This window comes from Thalassophryne amazonica, chromosome 7 (genome assembly GCF_902500255.1).
Source record: "Thalassophryne amazonica chromosome 7, fThaAma1.1, whole genome shotgun sequence".
Lineage (NCBI taxonomy): Eukaryota > Metazoa > Chordata > Actinopteri > Batrachoidiformes > Batrachoididae > Thalassophryne > Thalassophryne amazonica.
In genome coordinates, this window is record NC_047109.1 from 43,622,619 (window position 1) to 43,646,218 (window position 23,600).

General features: G+C 41.5%; 1 protein-coding gene across 2 annotated transcripts in view; it reads left to right on the forward strand.

Annotated features, from left to right (window-relative positions):
• Nucleotides 1-22,783, forward strand: part of csf3r (colony stimulating factor 3 receptor (granulocyte)) — a 45,160-nt gene extending 22,377 nt beyond the window's left edge. For both annotated transcript variants that reach the window (XM_034174064.1, XM_034174063.1), the window contains exons 5-17: nt 6,515-6,647; nt 6,737-6,903; nt 10,872-11,023; nt 15,142-15,301; nt 15,581-15,663; nt 15,790-15,997; nt 18,385-18,573; nt 18,773-18,874; nt 20,878-21,024; nt 21,103-21,243; nt 21,769-21,853; nt 21,939-22,017; nt 22,123-22,783. In XM_034174064.1, coding sequence (XP_034029955.1) covers nt 6,515-6,647; nt 6,737-6,903; nt 10,872-11,023; nt 15,142-15,301; nt 15,581-15,663; nt 15,790-15,997; nt 18,385-18,573; nt 18,773-18,874; nt 20,878-21,024; nt 21,103-21,243; nt 21,769-21,853; nt 21,939-22,017; nt 22,123-22,605 — 2,129 coding nt within the window. In that variant the 3' untranslated portion in view covers nt 22,606-22,783. The remainder of the gene's footprint in view (nt 1-6,514; nt 6,648-6,736; nt 6,904-10,871; nt 11,024-15,141; nt 15,302-15,580; nt 15,664-15,789; nt 15,998-18,384; nt 18,574-18,772; nt 18,875-20,877; nt 21,025-21,102; nt 21,244-21,768; nt 21,854-21,938; nt 22,018-22,122) is intronic.
• The last annotated feature ends 817 nt before the right edge of the window (nt 22,784-23,600 follow it).

Here is a 23,600-nt window from a genome sequence, read left to right on the forward strand (position 1 = left end):
CAAATTCAGCAGCTGCAAGATTCACCCTTCATCATAATCCACATGCCCCCATGTTGTTTGTGTACAGCTTAGATGCATAAACAAAAACAAAACAGAACACACCGGTCTACATGAGCATGCACTGGCTGCACAGCCTCACGCCTCCTACACAATCTCTGTTGAAGTTGACAGTCCATCATCAGGTCCAGACGGGGGAGTAGAACCTGTAGGCTTTGTGGAAACCTACCCAGTATAAACAAGCTAGTATTAGTATACGTTAAGTTCCATTAAAACAGCAGCTAGGCTGAAGGACAGAAGCTAGCTCCCAGAAAATTCACATACAACAATGAAAATATGGTAGATGCTTTACTTTGCAGAAACCTTTTCAACCAATGACAAAAACATTGTAGGCCAAATCAGTGGCACAAAAGTATAGTATGAAGACAACCATGCAACTAATACCGGAGAGTATGTCACTTACCAATTCCAGTCATTTTAAAGCTACACTATCCAACAGCCAACAGGACTCAAGCTCAAGAGACATCTGTAGATTACGGGCAAAACTCTAGTATTTTTTAAAAAGCTGTTTCATTTGATATTTTAACAATAAATGAATGGATCATTAAAAATGTCCACGAATCAAAGTCAAAAGACATTTGCACAAGTAGAAGCTCTCCACTTATTGTGCTCATATTCATATTTTAGAAATGACTCTGTCCTGATAACAACATTCAAGGCAGTTACATATTTTGGCAAAATTATAAGTTCAAATGACCATTAAAAAATTCATCAAGAGGTTTATGTCACAGAAATCCTACTTTACAATCACACTGCAGTCATTGTTAAATTATTTCCTGTTACATTTATAATAAACATTTGTATTTATTTACAGTGTCTGTTTTTCTGGTTGAAATGAGATATAAATAATCTACCAGACTTAAAAAAAAATGTACAAATTTCCATGTTATTTTGTCTAAAAATAATGTCAGAGGTTCCTTATGTTAAACAAGAAATTATCTCATCTGAAATAACAGGTGGTTTTAATTTACAGATAAAAGGTTTCTAAAGAACCATTTATTGATTTATTTAGCTATTTTAATTACAAGTGTTCTAAACTTTTTTTTAACAGTAATCAGAAATTCTGAGGTAACAAACAACAACAAAAAACATTTCCAAGGATTTTTCTTCAGAACACTGCCCCATAAATGAGCAGTCCTGTGACACGGTGGTTTGTTTCTACACCGATCCATTTTGTAGAGATCAGTGGTTTCTGCCACTAGTCTTCCGTGTTTTGGCCCAACGCGTCGTTCCTATTGGACAACGCGAAGGTACGTCACAGCTCAGAGCATCAAAAGTTGGATTGGATTGAACTTTGACGCGTCAGCCTGCCAACAAGCGGCAATGCGCGCTCCCGTCAGAAGCATTGGTTTAGCTCGGCTTTTGACGCGACACTTCTGACGCATCTAAAAAGCAACACTTCTCTTTGAAAATAATGCTTTTTAGACCGTTTTTTGACGCGTCTGACGTATTCAGTGTGAAAGGCCCATTACTTTAGTGAACAAATAAAAAAAGTAGCTGTCGTAGGCTAGCCCACTTACCAGCAATGCAGACAGCACCAGGTTTATCTCCTCCACTCAGGGTGCAAACTTCATCATTCGGCCCTGAAGCAGCAGGTGGACGTTTTCGAAAAAAAAATCTAAAACCGAGGCCTGTTTTCTTTTCATTTTTTCGGGTAATAATCACCATCGATACTTTCTCCAACATTGTTCTTGTTTGTGTGTGGCTTTCGCGCTGATTAGCTGGTAGCCCAGCCCCCATCTATCGATGAGCCATTTAAAACTCTTATCTAGCAGAGCGAGCTGGGGGAGGGGGAGATGGGACACATACGGTGCACTCTGAAGTGATGGACGCCTGATGGCTGTCTTTTAAAGGGAGAAAATAAAATTACAGTCAATAAGCGCTCATTTTATTTACACTGTCACGTTCCCCGGAGCAATTTGAAGTGGGTAGACGGAAATTCCCGGTCTTTTTAGGTGAGTAGACAGCATCTACCTGCGTTCCACGTAGACTACACCACTGGTCTTAAGCCCTGGTCCCACTGAATAAGAAACATTGAATAATGCGCCACGTAGCATGTTTTTTTGTACAACTCGAGTTATTCAACAAACGTGGGAGAATAGTGGCTCTTAGAGGCTCTTAGAGGCAGAATATTCAACTAATGAGGCTCATCTCTGAATGTGGCGCTAATTTTAAGAAATCCAAAATTTAGCAAAAACAATGTGGGGCAGTTTGTGTACAGGGTACTACGAGGAAAAACAACGATGTTAGAGGCATGTTAGTGGTTAGTATGATGCTGAGCACGAGTACCTGGCGGCTACGAGGATAGAACAGGCTATTTTGGATAGGCTATTTTTGCTCTGCCCTCTCGCGCACTACGTCGTGACAATCCCACCTGCTTTGTTTAGCTGGATGCCGTGCTTTGTGCGCTGGATGCTGCATATACAGTGTAATTATTTTGCAGTAGATTAATCATTTTCTTTCAGAAAACACCTGTTGAAAACACGTCTAACCGGACCGTTTCAGCTGAAGCACTGTTTTCTCTCTCGCCCCTGCGCTTCATAAGGTGGAGAACATATTTGGAACCATCTAAAATGTAATTATTTGTAATGTTTAGATTGTAATGGCTTGGTAAAACAGTTGCATGTCCATTCCTTTTTATGAATAGCTGTAGAAGTATGTTTATGATAGATTTAACATCTCGTTATAATTGATCAGATGAGCTGCACTGTGATGCAGTGCGCTGATGCAATTACTTGCACTCACACGCAGCGTTTGTAATTGTTTGCACAATGTTCATAAAAAACATTGCACAAACAATTACAATTATTTGGTGGGACCAGGGCTTTAGTTTGGTCCTGAAATCTGTCTGATATCTGGTAGCATAAGGATCATTTATAGACCTTTAAACTGACTGAAAATAACAGTGTAGTTCTCTGTTTAGTGCATTTCTGTATGTAAATACTGTCTCACTCTCATTTACAACCACACCTGCTCTAAATCCATTGTAATGTATTGCTTTGATAATTATCAAAGCAGCAATTCAACCACCAATATGCAACATGTTATCTGTTTCTGCAACAACACTGAAATTGTTTGTTCAATGTGATATGTGGAGCTTATGTATAACAGTGGGCAAGGTAATAATGAAACCAAGCACTTACTCAACACATCACTACTGTTAGGTAGAAAACGTAAAAATTTCACCTACTCAATATGATGTACTGTGGTTGGAGATAAGCAACAAGGCCTCACATGCAATTCGACAGGCCTATCAGCCTTTATTTTACCTTATCATCAGTGTTCATGTAAAAAGATGCCAACATAACCCAAAATAGGAGGTTCACTGCTCTCCATTTGTAGCTATCAGAACTCATAAGTTCAAAGCTGTATATGAAGTAGTTATTACAGATTTGTGGAATTTTCATTTATGGAAATGTTACCCTCTCATTGTTGAGTGACAGACTCAATCATGTGCTTTCCCTGCTAATCACAGGTAATAGCATAGCAGCAATCTCCTTCACATGACGTACTTGTGACATAACTATGAACTTTCTAATGTTAAAAATGGTGAGATATAGTCAGACTTCACCAAATCTGTTAATATGGGAACACCTTCGAACATCCAACATCTATTCTACATTAGGTACTCATGACACAAATATGAACTTTGCACAAATTAAACACCTCTTTTTACTAAGGAAATGTTTGGAAATATCAAAGCAACAGTCATCTACTCCATACTAGGGGGGTGTAGTCTGAATGTCAGCTTTGCATGGTGGCTTAGTGGTTAGCAGTGTTGTCTCACAGCAAGAAGGTCAGGGGATTGATTCTCACCTGGGTCCTTTCTGTGTGGAGTTTGCATGTTCTCCCTGTGTTTGCATGGGTTCCTTCCAGGTGCGCCAGCTTCCTCCCACATCCAAAGACACACAGGTTAGGTGAATTAGAAAAATTAAATTGTCCTTAAGTGTGCGTGCGGGTGTGAATGTGTTTGTTTGTCTGTTTGTGGCCCTGTGACAGACTGGCGTCCTGTCCAGGGTGTACCCCGCCTCACACATGGCTAATGGGACAAGCTCCAGCCCTCCATGACCCTTAATTGGAGTAATCATTTAGAATCAGAATGACATTTATTGCCAAGTAAGTTCTCACATACAAGGAATTTCATCTGGTGTCATTGTTGCATAATCAACAATAAAAGAAAGTACTTCTGTAAGAAGTAATAGGTGCATAAACAACAATAAAAAGAAAAGGAAAAAAGTACTTCTGTAAAGTAAAGGAGCCAAATAGACAAATGGGCAAAGCTAAATTTGCTGGCCAATAGATATCGTGAAATGGTGGAATGGGGCTGTGCAAGCATACAGATGAACAGCACAGGGATGATCAGCCTGTACTTTGTGGGTATGTGGGGGGCAGGGTAAATGGGGTCTCTGGCATTATTTATAAGTCTAGCTGCAGACAGAAAAAAAGTATTTTTTTGTGTCTTGAGGTCGATCTCCCATCTGTAGGCAGACTCGTCCCCATCTACTAGGGGAGCTTCGACCACTACCTTTGCACCCCCCCCCCCAGGACTAAACCAAACCAACTGTTTTAGGTTCCTTAGATGACCCCAAAACACAGTCAGGATGCTCCCAAAAATAAAAACAGGCATCAAGCCAGTTATCCAAGATGGCCACCAAAATAGGGTTTTTTCACTAAAACACCTTTACACAACATATAAACAACTTAAATATCAGAGATTCAACGGGAAGACCATTGCAGGTCACAACAAACTCATTTGTGCCTAAACTAAATTCATTCATGGATTTATGATTCAAAATGGCATCCAAAATGGCCACCAATAGACCCTTATCATTAAAATACATAGTAGGAACAAACAATAGACTTAATAATGACAGAAATCATTGGTGTTTAAGTGAAAAAAGCTCTATTTTGGTGGCCATCTTGAATAACAGGCTTCACATGCTGCCTTCTGTTGGACAGGAAGTCAGTGATCCATCTGCAGGTGGAGTCGGGCAAGCCAAGCTGAGAGAGCTTGTCCTGCAGCAGGGCTGGGATGATTGTGTTGAAAGCAGAGCTGAAGTCCACAAACAGAATCTTGGCGTAGGTTCCTGGGGAGTCCAGATGCCGGAGGATGAGGTGGAGGGCTGTGTTAACAGTGTTGTCGACCGCCCTGATGGCTCGTTATTCAAACTGCAGGGGATCCAGCTGGGGGTCAGAGATGGCCTTGAGACTGGAGCAGTCCTCTGTGATTCAGGAAGGATTAGAACCGTTTTCAGCAGCCAGCTTGCAGAGAAAATGATTAATCTGCTACAAGATAATTATATACAAGTATATGCAGCGTCCAGCGCAGAGCGCGTGGCAGCCAGTGGAACAAAGCACGGTGTCCAGCTGGGAACACAGTGGGTGGGATCATCGCAACGACGTGCGTGAAAGTGTGCGGATCAAAGTCATGCAAGTGTCAGAGACTCTTTAAACCTGACCTTGTCCCCACTCTTGAAAGCCTCCTCCTTTTGCCTCCTTAACTGTCTGAGTTTAGGACTGAACCAGGATTTGTTATTGTTATACTTCACCGTGGTTCATGATGGGATGCAGCAGTCCTCACAGAAGCCTCATATGAAGTCACCGCATCTGTGTACTCATCCAGACTGTTGGTGGCAATCTTGAACACATCTCAGTCCATTTTTTCTAAACATGCCTGTAGATCCTCCACAGCCTCACTGCTCCACAGTTTGGATGTCCTCACTGCAGGTTTGCAGACTTTTAATTTCTGCCTGTAGGTAGGAATCAGGTGGACCATGGCATGGTCAGAGTGTCCCAGTGCAGTATGTGGGACAGCATGGTAAGCATTGTTCATAGTTGTGTTACAGTGATCCAGAATACTGTCCTCTCTGGTCAGACATTTAATGAGCTGTCTGTATTTGGGAAGTTCGTGGGAGAGATTACCTTTGTTGGTCACCCAGGACAATAACTAAAGAGTCTGGGTTAGTCCACTCCACACATAGTATCTGGTCAGCGAGCATGCATCATGCACGTTAGCCAGCGGTGTGATGTAAACACCAGCTTGGATGAAAGAGCTGAACTCACGGGGTGAGTAGAACGGTTTGCACTTAATAAAAAAAGAGTGGATGAAGATGAGTGAGTGGGATAGTGGTGCCCATTGTCGTTCTCTCATTAGTATGCAAATATATGTAAAGAAGCACCCCGTCCAATTGAATAACCTCATTTACATTCCAAGCCCTTATTGTGTCATTAATATCTAACATGTTGATTTTGACTTATCGTGTTGACAAGACTAGATAGACACGGGCATACTGATAGAAAGTCCTATATATTACTGTATGTACATAGTGGTGAGACACAAAAGCATGCTGCTTCTTGCTTAAATCAGCAGATATGTTGCACGGCTTGGCTCACAAAATGGCAAAAATAATTTAATATCAACACCTCTACAAAATCTTCACTGTTTATTTACTGACAGACCCACCAGAGGTCCCGGAAAGTCTCAGTTGTCAAACAAACCTCACCAGCCCAAGCACGCTGACCTGTCAGTGGGACCCTGGGAAGTGGGAGTCTCATCTACTCACGGAGTATTCCCTCCACACAGAGATGCGGTAATATTCTGAGTGCAATACACTGAAACAGAAAGCAAATATTGTTATGGAATGTGTCAGTGACTGTTTTTCACATGGTGTGATTTCAGTAAATTCAATAAGCACAAGAGTTATGCAGTGCCAGCAGGTGTCCACCACTATGCCATCCCTCGCTCAGATTTTTCCTGGTACCAAGAAATGAAAATATATGTGAAGGTGGTGAATGAACTTGGAGAAGCAACCTCACTGCCTATTATTGTGGAACCCCTCAGTGTAGGTGAGAAACATTTTTTCTAATTGTTTCTATAGTCAATAAGGAGTAAGTCTACAACTTGCATGGACAATTACCTAATATACTCTATCAATACACTGATATACCAATAATCAAGCTTCCATTGACAAGCTTCCATTTTCCCTAGGAATGTTTGTCATCAAATAGTGGAGCAGATAATTAACTGAAATGAATAATGGAAAAATTGTGCATTTTGTGATACAATCACCAAATCACTTTTTGCATAGAAATGCTCCTTTGATTGATTAACATGATATTGAATGTCATATTCTATTTAGTTACATAATACACAACAAAAATATAAACGCAACACTTTTGGTTTTGCTCCCATTTTGTATGAGATGAACTCAAAGATCTAAAACTTTTTCCACATACACAATATCACCATTTCCCTCAAATATTGTTCACAAACCAGTCTAAATCTGTGATAGTGAGCACTTCTCCTTTGCTGAGATAATCCATCCCACCTCACAGGTGTGCATTACCAAGATGCTGATTAGACACCATGATTAGTGCACAGGTGTGCTTTAGACTGCCCACAATAAAAGGCTACTCTGAAAGGTGCAGTTTTGTTTTATTGGGGGGGGGATACCAGTCAGTATCTGGTGTGACCACCATTTGCCTCATGCAGTCCAACACATCTCCTTCGCATAGAGTTGATCAGGTTGTCAATTGTGGCCCGTGGAATGTTGGTCCACTCCTCTTCAATGGCTGTGCGAAGTTGCTGGATATTGGCAGGAACTGGTACACGCTGTCATATACGCCGGTCCAGAGCATCCCAAACATGCTCAATGGGTGACATGTCCGGTGAGTATGCCGGCCATGCAAGAACTGGGACATTTTCAGCTTCCAAGAATTGTGTACAGATCCTTGCAACATGTGGCCGTGCATTATCCTGCTGCAACATGAGGTGATGTTCTTGGATGTATGGCACAACAATGGGCCTCAGGATCTCGTCACGGTATCTCTGTGCATTCAAAATGCCATCAATAAAATGCACCTGTGTTCTTCGTCCATAACAGACGCCTGCCCATACCATAACCCCACCGCCACCATGGGCCACTCGATCCACAACATTGACATCAGAAAACTGCTCACCCACACGACGCCACACATGCTGTCTGCCATCTGCCCTGGACAGTGTGAAACGGGATTCATCCGTGAAGAGAACACCTCTCCAACGTGCCAAACGCCAGTGAATGTGAGCATTTGCCCACTCAAGTCGGTTACAACGACGAACTGAAGTCAGGTCGAGACCCCGATGAGGACAACGAGCATGCAGATGAGCTTCCCTGAGACGGTTTCTGACAGTTTGTGCAGAAATTCTTTGGTTATGCAAACCAATTGTTGCAGCAGCTGTCCGAGTGGCTGGTCTCAGACGATCTTGGAGGTGAACATGCTGGATGTGGAGGTCCTGGGCTGGTGTGGTTACACGTGGTCTGCGGTTGTGAGGCTGGTTGGATGTACTGCCAAATTCTCTGAAACGCCTTTGGAGACAGCTTATGGTAGAGAAATGAACATTCAATATACGAGCAACAGCTCTGGTTGACATTCCTGCTGTCAGCATGCCAATTGCACGCTCCCTCAAATCTTGCGACATCTGTGGCATTGTGCTGTGTGATAAAACTGCACCTTTCAGAGTGGCCTTTTATTGTGGACAGTCTAAGGCACACCTGTGCACTAATCATGGTGTCTAATCAGCATCTTGATATGGCACACCTGTGAGGTGGGATGGATTATCTCAGCAAAGGAGAAGTGCTCACTATCACAGATTTAGACTGGTTTGTGAACAATATTTGAGGGGAATGGTGATATTGTGTATGTGGAAAAAGTTTTAGATCTTTGAGTTCATCTCATACAAAATGGGAGCAAAACCAAAAGTGTTGCGTTTATATTTTTGTTGAGTGTATTTTATATTTTATTTGTTATTTACAGTATTGATTATGTTTTATTTTCCTTATGAGACAAATTAGAATTTATTGAATTATATAGTGCCAATTCAGGACAAAGCTGCCTCAGGGCACTTTACACAGGTAAGGTCTAACCGTACCAATCCCCCTGAGCAAGGACAGTAGTCAGGAAAAACTCCCTCTGGCATTTTTGAAGGAGAAAAGTCAAGCAGACCAGACTCATGAATGAAGTTTATTACATTTTGAAGTAATGGTTTCCATCCAGTACATGTTTTGAAAGTGTTCATCTCTTGAAAATACTGCATGTAGGCCTAGTTTAAGGTGTTTAGTGTTGAATATATTGTGTTGTTATTTTAATATCTACAGTCAACATGGTTAAATGACAGTTTATATCACTAAGAGTGTCATATTCAGTGATGCCGGTAGGGCAAATCTGACCGTTTTTTTCAGTTACGAGTAATCTAACTCGTTAATCTTTCCAAATCAGTAATCAGATTAAAGTTACTTCTCCAAGTCACAGTGTGTTACTATTATTTTGTGTCGTGGGTCGATCCCAGCATTAAAACCGGCCGGTGAGCAAGGGGAGGACAGTGTGTGGTTGAACTGCCCACTTTCACAGAGCTGCGAGCACAGAGCCATATCCACTGTGCAGCAGGTCAGAGTTGAAAAACAGTTGTCTCTCAAAGCACGGTGACACTCAGAGCTATGGTTTTACAAAGGCATTTTACGCCCTTCTTTTGTCTTTAAAACTCTGTGCCACTGTGTGTCTACTCACTAAAAACAGCTGATCCATGACGCGTTATACTCATGCTTTTTTCTACCCAAATGCATATGTCTCTTTCTGAAAATGACATGCCAAAAAAAAGAAAAAAAATTTCTTACCTGTCAGTCTGCTCGTGTTTCCTGCATAAATAAATATTATCCATTCTTCTGCTCAAATAGCAAGCCAGGTGAATCCATGCGGGAAGGTGGCATGGATGGGGGCGGGCACGTGGCTCCCCACCACAGCCCTAGATTAAAGGTTCACTTTTGAAGACATTTTTTCATGCTATTACTACTATCAGTACTACTTATAATAGTAATAATAATGTTAATTTCAACAACAAAAATGGCTAGAAAGACTTTAAATGTTAGAAAAATGTAAGAAAGAATTTAATACTTACATTTATAAACAATGTAGGTTAGAAATAGTATGTTTTACCGTTACAGTACTGTCAACAGTTAAATATGAGGTCAAGAAAGATGTCTTTATTTTTTATTTTTTTTAAACAAGTATTCATGTTAATTGAGGTCAAGAAAGGGTTACTATAAAGTGAGTATTGGCAAAACAGGTTATCATTCTCATGTTAAGGTGGCAGGGGGGATTGTTGTCAGCAGCTGCTGAAAGTAACAAGCAAACTAACTAGTAAGCTAACTTAGTTACTTTTAAAATTGAGTAATCAGTAAAGTAACTAAGTTACTTTCTCAAGGAGAAATCAGTAATCAGTAATTGCATTACTTTTTCAAAGTAACTGTGGCAACACTGGTCATATTGTTGTTGGAACATGAAAAATTAATCTGGCATAAGTGAAAACCTACAATTCGACACCAAGATCACACAAATCAAATAAGTAATGATATTTTTGAGAGAAAAAAAAAATTGGTCAATTTGGTGGCCATCTTGAAATTAGACAACATGTTGGTTTCACTGATGCTGTAAAACAGATCCTTTGTGATGAATAACACACAGTTTGCCATGAATATTTCAAAAATCAATCAAGTAAGAGCATGTCTATGGAAAAAAATAATATTTAGTGGGTCATTTTAGTGCCCATCTTTGAAAATGGCCATCATCTAGAATTTTCAAGTTGCCAATCAACCAGATTTGGTAAATACTGCATTGGGAATTATCACACCAAATTTGGTGCATTGATCAGCACTTGATATGACTGATGATTGATGTCATCTGCTTCACTACAATACTTTTTTTTTTTTTTACATCATATAAAGAACAGATTTTGAATCTTAAATTTTATTTGTGTTTTTCCTTTGTTACTATTTCAGCTAAGTTTGACCCACCAACCATTTTGAAGGTTGAAGTGGTGCCAAAAAAATATGGTTGCCTATATCTTAAATGGACCTTGTCCCAGACCTGGGTTCTTGACTCCAACTTCAACATGGAAGTCCGACTCGTACCTGCTGAGAGCAGTCCACCGGTGAGCATAAATCCATCTCTTATTGATATGATCTGCAATTTAGGTTACATTGTTAAAATTTTAATCCAGTATGGTATCAATAAGCAGGTGACGTAGTGGAAAATGATCAGTGCACTATCATCTACAGCAGAAGGTTTATTGGTTCTAGACCATCCATGCCCATTGACTTCAATGTAATGTGGAGTTGCAAACCCAATCTCACACCAAGTGATTTGAGCAGGGGTGGTGGCCAAGTGGTTAATGCGCTTGGTTTCAGTGCAGAAGGTTCCGGGTTCAAATCCCACCCCTGCCACATTTCTCCATGTAATGTGGAGTTGCGTCAGGAAGGGCATCCGGCGTAAAACCTGTGCCAATTCAACATGCAGATGCACCTTGGATTTGCTGTGGCGACCCCGAGTGCAAACAAGGAAGCAGCCAAAGGGACTTACTATCACAACCAGTGATTTCATCTACAGTATAAGTTCGTGATACCATCGTGAAATGTGTTACATTTTTGTGACATTATCACAAAATAATTTCATGATAGTATCACCAAATTGTGGGGAGACATGGTGGAGGGCATGAGGTTATGGTTAGAGTTAGGCAGTGATAGGCACAGCTAACCAAAAAGTTAGCTTCAGTAACCATTAATCCGATAACTGAAACGTTATCTTTTATGACTGCTAAGAAAGAGGATCATATTTAATGTGGGTAACCAACGAAACACGAAACTTGTTTCCAGAAGGGCCCATGGCACGTGTCGCTCCCTCATCCCCAGTCGGGAGCGTGGCTGCGATCGGGAAGCGAACCCGAGTCGCTGGCATCCCAGTCCAACGTGCAAGCTGTTACGCCACCACCTCCCTAAAACTGCAAAAAAAAAAAAAAAAAAAAAAAAATTATCTTTATTACAGATAACCAATAACTTTTAGTATTGATTTGGACGCAGCCACATCAGATTACACTGTCGGCTTCTGATAAACCAGTTTCACTTTCACTTTTCGCTGCTGGGTAAATTCAAGGATCACAAACACATACGAACACACGAAAAATTAATGAATAAAAAAATAAAACCCCAGACACTGTCATCATCTTTCAAAAGCAGTAAAACACAGTAAAGCATTAAAACATAGTATTGGAAGTCACAGTTTATCTCGGTATTAGATACACCTTCATTTACGAACTAAAAAGCTGCTGCTTTTTTCATATGTTTTGAACCCTGTTGCTTAAACAACCGAAATACGTCGATTAATGCATTGTTTGCCAGAGTAAAAGACACGTAGTAAATGTACGAAGTCTGTTAGAAAAGTATCCGACCTTTTTATTTTTTGCAAAAACCTGATGGATTTGAATCACGTGTGCTTGCATGAGCCAACCTTGAACCTTCGTGCGCATGCGTGAGTTTTGTCACGCCTGTCAATTGCGTCATTTGCTTGTAAGCAGCCTTTGTGTGAGGATGGGTGGAGTCTCTCGTCAGATTTTCTTTGCAAGGAAAATGGCAGAATGACTGGAGCAGCGCGACTGCATCAAATTTTGCCAGAAACTGGGCGATAGCCAGGTGGAAACCATTTGGATTATTCAGACGGCTTTCGGTGACGATCCTATGGGCATCACACAGATTAAGGAGCGGTACAACCGGTTTAAAGATGGTCGCACAACGGTGAGCCACGCTCCGGTCGGCCATCAACATGCTGAAATGACCAGATCATTTCCAGAGTGAACGCTGTGGTGATGTGGGACCGTCATGTGACTATCCGAGAAATTGTGGAAGAGGTGGACATCAGCATTTTTTCGGCACATTCCACTGTGACAGAAGATTTGGCCATGAAAAGAGTTGCAGCGAAATTCATGCCGATGGCTTCAGCACGAAGCTGACAGCGGAGCAAAAGCACCTCTGTGTTGAAGTCTCACAGTCTCACAGAAGTCTCTTCTTCTCTGAGCAGGAATCTATTAAGGAAAGCATTTTATAAGTCTTCTGAATTTAACAATTCAAATATTTGTTGATATATACAAAAACTATGTGTTCCAAAAAAATCTAACCTTGGCTGTTTTTTGTTTCAGTCGCACAAGTAAAGACAAAGACAGCGAAACAACAATGAAATATAATTTTAACAAATGAAAATAACATTCTTGTAATCAACTGACATACGAGGGCTGTCCGTAAAGTATAGGTCCTTTTTATTTTTTTCAAAAACTATATGGATTTCATTCATATGTTTTTACGTCAGACATGCTTGCACCCTCGTGCGCATGCGTGAGTTTTTCCACGCCTGCCGGTGACGTCATTCGCCTGTGAGCACTCCTTGTGGGAGGAGTCGTCCAGCCCCTCGTCGGAATTCCTTTGTCTGAGAAGTTGCTGAGAGACTGGCGCTTTGTTTGATCAAAATTTTTTCTAAACCTGTGAGACACATCGAAGTGGACATGGTTCGAAAAATTAAGCTGGTTTTCAGTGAAAATTTTAACGGCTGATGAGAGATTTTGAGGTGATTCTGTCGCTTTAAGGACTTTTCACGGTGCGAGACGTCATGCAGCGCTCTCAGGCAGCGTCATCAGCCTGTTTCAAGCTTAAAACCTCCACATTTCAGGCTCTATTGATCCAGGACGTCGTGAGAGAACAGAGAAGTTTCAGAAGAAGTCGGTTTCAGCATTTTATCCGGATATTCCACTGTTAAAGGAGATTTTTTTTAATGAAAGACATGCGGACGGGTCCGCGCGTCGGGACACAGCCGACGTGGCGCGGCGGCACAGGAAAAACACCTCCGTGTTGATAACCATTTGTTAAAATCCAGTTGGCTTTTGATGGCTTTCAGTGGAGTGAGTATATGAGAAATTGTTTATCAGCTGGAGATGTTCCAAGTTGTCCTCAAGGCTTCCAACAGAGGTGTTTTTCCTGTGGCGGAGCGTCGTGGCGGCTGCGAGCCGACGCTGCAATCCGCCCGCACGTCTTTCATTAAAAAAATCTCCTTTAACAGTGGAATATCCGGATAAAATGCTGAAACCGACTTCTTCTGAAACTTCTCTGTTCTCTTACGACGTCCTGGATCAACAACAGAGCCTGAAATGTGGAGGTTTTAAGCTTGAAACAGGCTGATGACACCGCCTGAGAGCGCTGAGCGACGTCTCGCACCGTGAAAAGTCCTTAAAGCGACAGAATCACCTCAAAATCTCTCATCAGCTGTTAAAATTTTCACTGAAGACCAGCTTAATTTTTCGAACCGTGTCCACTTCGATGTGTCTCACAGGTTTAGAAAAAATTTTGATCAAACAAAGCGCCAGTCTCTCAGCAACTTCTCAGACAAAGGAATTCCGACGAGGGGCTGGACGACTCCTCCCACAAGGAGTGCTCACAGGTAAATGACGTCACCGACAGGCATGGAAAAACTCACGCATGCGCACGAGGGTTCAAGCATGTCTGACGTAAAAACATATGAATGAAATCCATATAGTTTTTGAAAAAAATAAAAAGGACCTATACTTTACGGACAGACCTCGTATATGTTTGTGACTCAGGTGGGGTTTTAACAACAGACTTCTCACTCTCAAGATGAACCTGCTACCTGCTTAGCCAAATAGGAACTAGCCAGCCAAAAAGGAACTTTTACTTTTCAGTCTCAACTTAACCTTGTTACATTCTTTTTCATTCTATTCAAAAAGTCATACAAATATTGAACTAAAGTACACAGCACACAACTCCATGTAAATGTAATTGTGTACTGGTGGTGTTGAACCATGACCCTTCTCTTTAGGAAGAAAGCATACTTTCCAACATTTGACGTTACCAATGCGGGACACCCACGTGTGGCCGCAAGCACTAATGGCACGAAGAGTGTATCTGGGGGGGCTCCGGTGGTGTGCCTGGACCCACACAACTGTGGGACTAATGGGCGTCCCACACACTCATGCGGGATGCAGTCACGGAGGTAAATCCCACCCAATGCGGGATGGTTGGCAGCTCTGAGAAAGCATGGTAGCCTCTTGAGACAATATCTCTTCCTTCTTAAAATCTTAAAATCGGAACAAATCCACAAATTGAGTTACTTTGAAAATGGCTGAAATGTCTAAATGTTTGTGGCTAACATGCAAATCAAGTCATATTTGTATGTTCGCTGTGTTATCATGTTTGTGGACATGCTGCATGTTAGATCTTGATGAGAGGCTGCATGAAAGGGAGATCTGTGGACCAGTGTGAAGTGTGCAATCTACTCCATTGGACGCGGTATGATGCCCAGATTCGAGTCAGGTACAAACAGAGCCCATGGAGTGAATGGAGCACCAGCCAGTCCGGAGTCACCTTGGAGAAGGGTTGGTTTTTGATCAATTCAGTGACACTTAAAGTTTTTTCAGACTGTTCCCTTTTCTTCCATTTCCTGGTTTTGATTTCGATATATGCTGATGTCATGATCTGCATCGCCCGTTGCTTTGCTTGATTGCACAGGCTGAACTGATGTATTGAGCTTTGCCTCACACACTGCCACTGAATCCATACGTCTGTCGTGTATGGGAAAGTTTTAATTTCTAAAGTGAGAATAGTGCAGGCTTTTTGATGAGCTATGAAGCTGACAGCTATCACTTTCTCTTCAGCTCCCACTGGACAATTAGACTCCTGGATGAAGGTATCAGGGGATAGCATGCACAAACCATTCATCGTAGACTTGTTTTGGAAGGTACACACATCACATATGCTGCTTAACACCTGTCACAAACTGACACGTGTTTCAGCTCTGGTTATGTCTGGGATGCCTAGTCTTTAAAATATCTTCCCTTTTCTTTCTTTTCTTTTTCTTTTTTAGCCATCAAAACAATTCCGCACCAATGGCCAGAATGTGTCATACATTGTGTCAAGACAAAAACAGCCAGGTGGAAAAGGACAGCTGTGCTCCACAACTGAGAGTTACTGCACTTTCCAACTTCATCCAAGAGTACAGAACGTATTTCTAAGTGCCGTAAATGCAGCAGGAAAGTCGCGCCCCACTGAAGTCCGGATTTTGTTTCCACAAGGTAAAACCAATGACCAGAAAGTGGTCTCATACCTGAATTACTGGAATCCTCCTGACCGGGGTCTGTTTGTCAAATGTGGCTGATGTGCAATTAAGTAAAATATATATTCTGACGGTGGATTAGTGGTTAGCACTGTTGCCTCACAGCGAGAAGGTCATGGGTTCAATTCCCACCTGTGGCCTTTCTGTGTGGAGTTTGCATGTTCTCCCCGTGTTTGCGTGGGTTTCCTCTGGGTGCTCCGTTTCCTCCCACTTCCAAAGACATGCAGGTTAGGTGGATTGGAATCTTTAAATTGTCCATAGGTGTGCGAGTGGGTGTGTATGTGTTTGTTTGTCTGTTTGTGGCCCTGCAACAGACTGGCGTCCTGTCCTGGGTGTACCCCGCCTCGCGCTCTATGTCTGCTGGGATAGGCTCCAGCCCCCCGTGACCCTTGATTGGACTAAGTGGTTGAAGATGAGTGTGTATGTGTGTATATTCTGACAAATTATCATTGATGAAATGCCAGTCCTTTGCAGGTTGCTCCTACCCATCCAAGGCCAGCACCAATTTACAGCTGGGTTGAATGAGACAATGCGGATGAAGTATCTTCGCCAAGAACATACACAGATAGCGTGCCTGATAATCAAACCCAGGTCTACATGTTGGTTACCCAACTCCTTGAACTACCTGGTCTTTGCTTTGTATATGCTTTATTTACAAAGTAGCGTAACCCCATGGATAAATCTACTCTAAACTGGATGAAATTTACCAAAATAAACATACTTATAATATATTAGCAAATTTCACACTCATCACTCACTCATCTTCAACTGCTTATCTGTGATCGGGTTGCAGGGGCAACAGCTCCAGCAGGGGATCCCAGACCTCCCTTTCACGAGCCACATTGACCATTCCTGGTGTTCCCAGGCCAGCGTGGAGATATAATCTCTCCAACTAGTTGTGGGTCTTCCCCGGGGTCTCCTACCAGCTGGACATGCCTGGAACAGCTCCCTAAGTAGGCATCCAGGGGGCATCCTTACCAAATGCCCGAACCACCCAAGCTGGCTCCTTTTAATGTGAAGGAGCAGCAGCTCTACTCTGAGCTCCCCACGGTTGACCGGATCACCCTATCTCTAAGGGAGACACGAGCCACCCTCCTGAGGAAATGCATTTCGGCCGCTTGCACCCACGATCTAGTTCTTTCGGTCATGACCCAATCCTCATGACCATAGGTGATAGTAGGGACAAAGATTGACCAGTACATTGAGAGCTTTGTCTTTTTGAATGTAATACCATCCCCACGGCCCATCTCATGCTCCACTGATCACCTCACTTGTGAACAAGACCCCGAGGTACTTGAACTCCTTTACTTGGGACAAGACCGTATTCCCTACCCGGAGTAGGCAATGGTTTCCTGCTGAGAACCATGGCCTCAGATTTAGAGGTGCTAATCCTCATCCCATCCACTTCACACTTGGCTGCGAAGCAATCCAGTGAGTGTTGGAGGCCACAGGCTGATGAAGGCAACAGGACCACATCATCTGCAAAAAGCAGTGATTGTACCCTGAGCCCACCAAAGTGGAAACCCTCCTCTCCCCAACTATGCCTCAATATCCTGTCCATGAACATCACATGTGATGACATCTAGATGTGGTGAAGACAACCTACCGAAGTTCAAACTGAGCATCAGAATAGGGAAGAAAGGGGATTTAAGTGAGGTAGTATCATTGTTGATATTTCAGAAACTGCTGATCTGCTGGGATTTTCACGCACAACCATCTCTAGGTTTTACAGAGAAAGGTAAGAAAAAGAGAAGCCGGTCTGTCATTCTGGCCCCAGCAATTCTTTATGTTCATAATTACTGAAATATTTATCAAAGTAGGCAGCCAGTGGATTTGTTTTTTGTGTTTAAATTGAGCTGAAAATAGAACATCTGTCGCAATTTTTTTTTTTTTTTTCAAATACAGGCACTACAGTTGGCATTGTTGATTTATTTATTTATTTTATTTTTTTTATTTTTTCTCTGCACCAATTTGGCTGCAGATAGAACGGCCCTCAGTGGAGTGCAGTCCTCCAAGCCCGAACATTCTACACATATCATTGTCAGTCTTACAAAAAAATAAATAAATAAAATGCTCTGATAAGAAGGTAAATACATTTTCCCCCAACATGAAAACAATAAATTAATTAATTAATTAATTTTTTTAAAATATTAGAAAAAAAATCCTGGCTCACACAAAGTTTCCACTTAAAAGTACAATTACTAGGCCATGGACTATAATCTGTTTTTTTGGCCCAAACTCAGGCTGTGTGGCACCACTTTGGCACCTCTGTAGGCAGTACACACAGTTTAACACACTTTATACATGTTTCAGTCACAGTGTGTATGATGTGTTTTGTATCTGCAGCTCGTACAGCATTATCAAATGTTACTGTGCGTCCTCATGATGACAAATCCATGCTGGTCCAGTGGACAAGCTTGGCATCTTCTGACCTCAGTGATTACGTGGTGGAGTGGAAGCCGCTGCTAGACGAAGGCCTCGCCTCCCTCCGGTTTGCTGTGGCTGACAGAAACCAGTCAGGGCTGCTAATAACAGGTTTGTAATTGTATTTGTTTCACGGGTATTCAGGTCGGTATCCTCACTTTTTCTGTGACTACAACCTGATCCTCATGCTGTACCCTAAAAATCAAACAGCCACTCTTCCACAAGGCCTTCTTTTCCTGTGCCTGCTTGTACACACTGTTCTGAGCTTACAGGCACTGATCCACTCTAACCTCTTCCTGCTCATCAATAGGCAGCTTTGAGCCATACAAGCCCTACGGGATCTCAGTGTATCCTCGCTTTAAGAATGGGATGGGCCGTCCTCAGACTGTTAATGCCTACTCCAGCCAGAAGGGTAAGTCACCAAAGACCCAAGAAAGATCACACAAAGTGCAGCCCGAGGTGCGAGAGTCAGGTTGCTATGGCTTTGAAGAAGTGAGACGAGAGTTTGTTGCAAGAGAAATTGCATGCAAAAATCCCCCCCCCCCCCCCCCAGAGAACATATGAATAGCCCCCCCACACACACACAACACACATACACACAATTTCAACATTTTCGTGTGTTTCTTTCTATTCTTTTACACATCTTAAACACATTTGAAATATATTTATGTTTTCTTAGGAACTGTCTATGCATTTACATATTTTACAGCCTTTGTAAACATTTTAAACATTTTTAAATAACTTTCTGTTCTTTCATACATTTTACACCCTTTTCAAACATTTAAAAATACTTCCTATTCTTCTATTTTACCTTTTGTCATATTTTAAACATATTTTTTTTTAACATTTAGACATCTCTGTGTGTTTTTAAATGTCTTTGACATAACTAAGGGCCCCTTCACACATCAGGGTGAATCACGGCAAAACAAGCTTGTATGAGCGAACCACAAAAACTTCAAGCCGACGGGCAGGCGTGAACAAACCCGCTGCGATGGTGTCCTGCACGCGACGGTGTTGTGTTAGCAGGAAAACAAGGCGAACAGCTGGGATGTGGTGCACCACATTGCCCCGCTGATGTGGAGAAAAATAAAATAAAAACCAGCTGTATAATTAGTTAATATCACTGGGTTGATATAAATAATAAATAAAACAGGACACAATACAGAACACCTCGGTTAAATAACCCTGGTTAACTAGAAAATAAATGCCACTCATGGGATTCGAACCTGCAATTTACAAACGCTCTGATTACCAGACAGAAACTTTACCACTGCGCTACAATCACTGTCTTACAACAGGAGCATGAAATGGCTAAAATCAACAAGCAGATAAATGTATTTTTAAGAAAGAGAGAAAAGCACCGTGATAACTGACCAAACAGAGTTTGTTACGTCGTAACAAACTCCGGCTGATACATGACTGAAAATGGCGTATTTGTCACACTGTTGGCTTGTCATATAGTCCCGCGCCACTCACAGGACACACGTGTCCTGTCAGACAGACGTGACATTCAGATCGCCTGCTGCGTGTCCAAATTAATTAACGGTTCATTTCTCCAGCCCGTCACAAAAGCGACATATGTTTTTATGTATTTCCACGTGAGGACAGCAAAGACACACATGCGTATGTCCACCAAAACACGGTACGTGTTCTGCAGCTGTGACATCCAGGACCAGAGATGTCTCGACAGCTGTTGGCAGCCAGCCGTGCCCCCATCCGTTCAGCGCACAGACCAAGGTGTCACTCTGTGATCAGATGAGAGGCGCCTCGCCTGCACAGGGGGGCTTTTTTTGGGTTGCCCCAAACTCTGTCTTCTCATTGGTAGATTTATGCACTAAAATTTATCCTGGCATGTTAGCAAACAATGTTTTCTTTTTCCTTTTGTCCCCTTCTTCTTTAGTTGGATAACAGTGTTTACAGTTATTTTTTTGTCCGCCCCCCACCCCCACCCACGAAGAACTTTGGTGCCCACCAGGGGGGCACACCTCACAGTTTGAAAACCACTCTCTTAAAGCAAAGATGCAGCAATAATAATGAAAGGTGTCAGAATATAAAATAATTTAAATAAACTGTGCTCAGCATTAAAAATGAAATTTAATAAATATATTCTCTCTGCCATTTGAAACTGATTTAGTTTTGGAGATCTAAAGAATTCCCATAGTTTTACAAATTTCATATTTCATTGCTTATTATCCTGTTGGTTGTCTTTGTGAAACTGTACATTGGACTTTAAATTTCTAAAAAGAAAATGAAATAAGTAAATAATGATAATACAATAATAATAATAAAGAGCAAAAGCTCAGTACGTTCATTTGTGATCAAATGCTGCCCTCTGGTGGATATCAATTGTGTTTTTTGAAGATAAATCATATTAAGTGTCATAAAAATATCACAATTATATGTTTCCTTTTGAAGAGCCATCCATTGTTCCAAAACTAAGAATTACAACGTCCTGGCAGCCCCATGTTGAGCTTATCTGGGATGAAATACAGTTAGAGCAAAGAAATGGGATTATCAGAAACTACAAGGTCTTCTACTGGGATAAACAGGACAACATTAAGGGTAAGTTAAAGATCCTATTTTATTTATTTGGTGATGGATTTCCTGGAGCTGACATCTGATGTGTGATTGTTGTTCCAGTTGTGGATGCAGACCTTGAAAGCAGGAGCGTGATCCTGACAGGTCTCAGTCCCTCATCTCAGTATGAAGCTTTCCTGATGGTCAGCACATACGGTGGAAGCAGGAATGGTTCAATAATTCATTTCAAGTTCGAGCCCTTCGGTTAGTATCATTACTGGTATCATAATAGTGGCTTTTGAGAGAGTTAGTATTTCAGGCATCCTTTTTACCCTGGGCTCCGGCGAAAAATGATATTATTTTCACTGGCATGTGTGTGCATATCTGTGCATCTGTGCATGAGATAACTCAAAAATTGGCTTGACAGATTTCCTTTAAACTTGGTAGGAATATTACTTGGATAGATATCTAGAAGTGTTTAGATTTTGGAGTAGTTTGGTCAAAGGGAAAGCAAGAAAAATATGGTCTAAAAAAGCCTCTTTTTGGTATATCTCAACAACCAAAAAGCCTTGATGGATGATCTAAAGCATATATTGATCAGCAAAATATTTCTGCTTGACTGACACGAAAGGCCATCATAAAGTCACATGATGAAGTCATACATCGTCAAAAACACCATTACATGCATATTTATATTTACTTATACTCGTACATTCCTACTGAGGTGTGTCAAGCACAGGGGATGCATCACCACTCTGATGCCTTTCATTTTTTTTCTTTCCTACTCAGATGGAGTTCTTGTTGTGATGCCAGTTCTACTGTTTATTGTACTGTCACTGAGCATTTGTACAGTCGTGATTTTCAAGCAAAAAAGGTGAGATCATAGATAACTCTGAAGCTGTTGTGTGGGTTATTTGCAAAAACAACTTGCTGCATTGCAAATTGTTTTATTTTGGCAGGATAAAGGTGCATTGTTGGGCAGCTGTGCCAGATCCAGCTAATAGCAGCATCAAAAAATGGACTTCAGAAACCTGCCAGGTGCAGAATTCACGTCCATTTGTGTTAAGATAAAAAGCTGTCAGGACAGTGATGATGAACAGTGATGATGATTAAATAACTGTGTTTTTTGTTATTGTTTTGCAGGATATCCACCCTGTGTGGGACTTTCAGGAGCCCAATCCAATATATCTGTCGCACCTCAGCTTCTTGGAGTTACCCAACATGCCAGATAAAAAGAAGGATGACTCATGGTTGCACACTAGTGAAGATGATACCAGTGACCTGGGAGAGTCCATACTTGGTTCACCGTTTGTCCCTGGCTACTCTGGGACAAACAGTGACACTGTTCCTTATGCCACAGTCATCTTTTCTGGTCCAGGTACAAGCCCAACAGCTCAAGGACCTCACTATCTGCGCTCTGACTCCACCCAGCCACTGTTGGACACAGAAGAAACCTTCAGTCCACACTGCTATCAGAACATGACCGCTGATGGCATATCGAGCGAGCAGTGTTTCTTTGGATGGTACCATAATGATGAGCCTCAAGAAGAAGCAGATATGGGTGTTTTTTGGGATGACTTTCCTTTTCTAAGAGCGTTAGCCATGAATGAGTCGCAGACTGACTAGAAACACTTTGCTGATGATACGAACTTACCGAATGCTTTTTGCACAATATTCATGCTGATCTGAATGTGTCACAAATCTGTTAAGATCACTGTAAATATGTTGCATTTGCTGATAAAAAAAAAAAGTGTTAATCATGAGTTGTGTCTGTGCCACACAGTGTCAATATGTTACCTCTTTTGAAGAAAACACACTTTTTTACGATTTTTTTTGATTGTTTGATTTTTTTTCTTGACCAATGAGGTATTTTTTCCAGAACAAATATTGAGGATTAAATGCATAAAATAAAGACATAAAAAAAGATGTCACATCAGATATTTCAATGTTTTTGGATAAGATTTGGGGGTGGGGGCAGCATGATGGCTTAGTGGTTAGCACTGCTGCCTACAGCTGTCGATTCCCACCTGTGACCTTTCTGTGTGGAGTTTGCATGTTCTCCCCGTGTTTGCATGGGTTCCCTCTGGGTGCTGCAGCTTCCTCCCACATCCAGCAGGTCTGATCTGGAACTATGAGCTTTATTTTATATACACACACACATATTATATATATATATATATATATATATATATATATATATACAGTGAGGAAAATAAGTATTTGAATATCCTGCGGTTTTCCAAGTTCTCCCACTTAGAAATCATGGAGGGGTCTGAAATTTTCATCTTAGGTGCATGTCCACTGTGTGAGACATAATCTAAAAAAAAAAAAAATCCGGAAATCACAATGTATGATTTTTTTAAATAATTTATTTGTATGTTACTGCTGCAAATAAGTATTTGAACACCTACCAACCAGCAAGAATTCTGGCTCTTGCAGACCTGTTAATTTTTCTTTAAGAAGCCCTCTTATTCTCCACTCTTTACCTGTATTAATTGCACCTGTTTGAACTTGTTACCTGTATAAAAGACACCTGTTCACACACTCAATCAGTCACACTCCGACCTGTCCACCATAGCCAAGACCAAAGAGCTGTCTAAGGACACCAGGGACAAACTGAA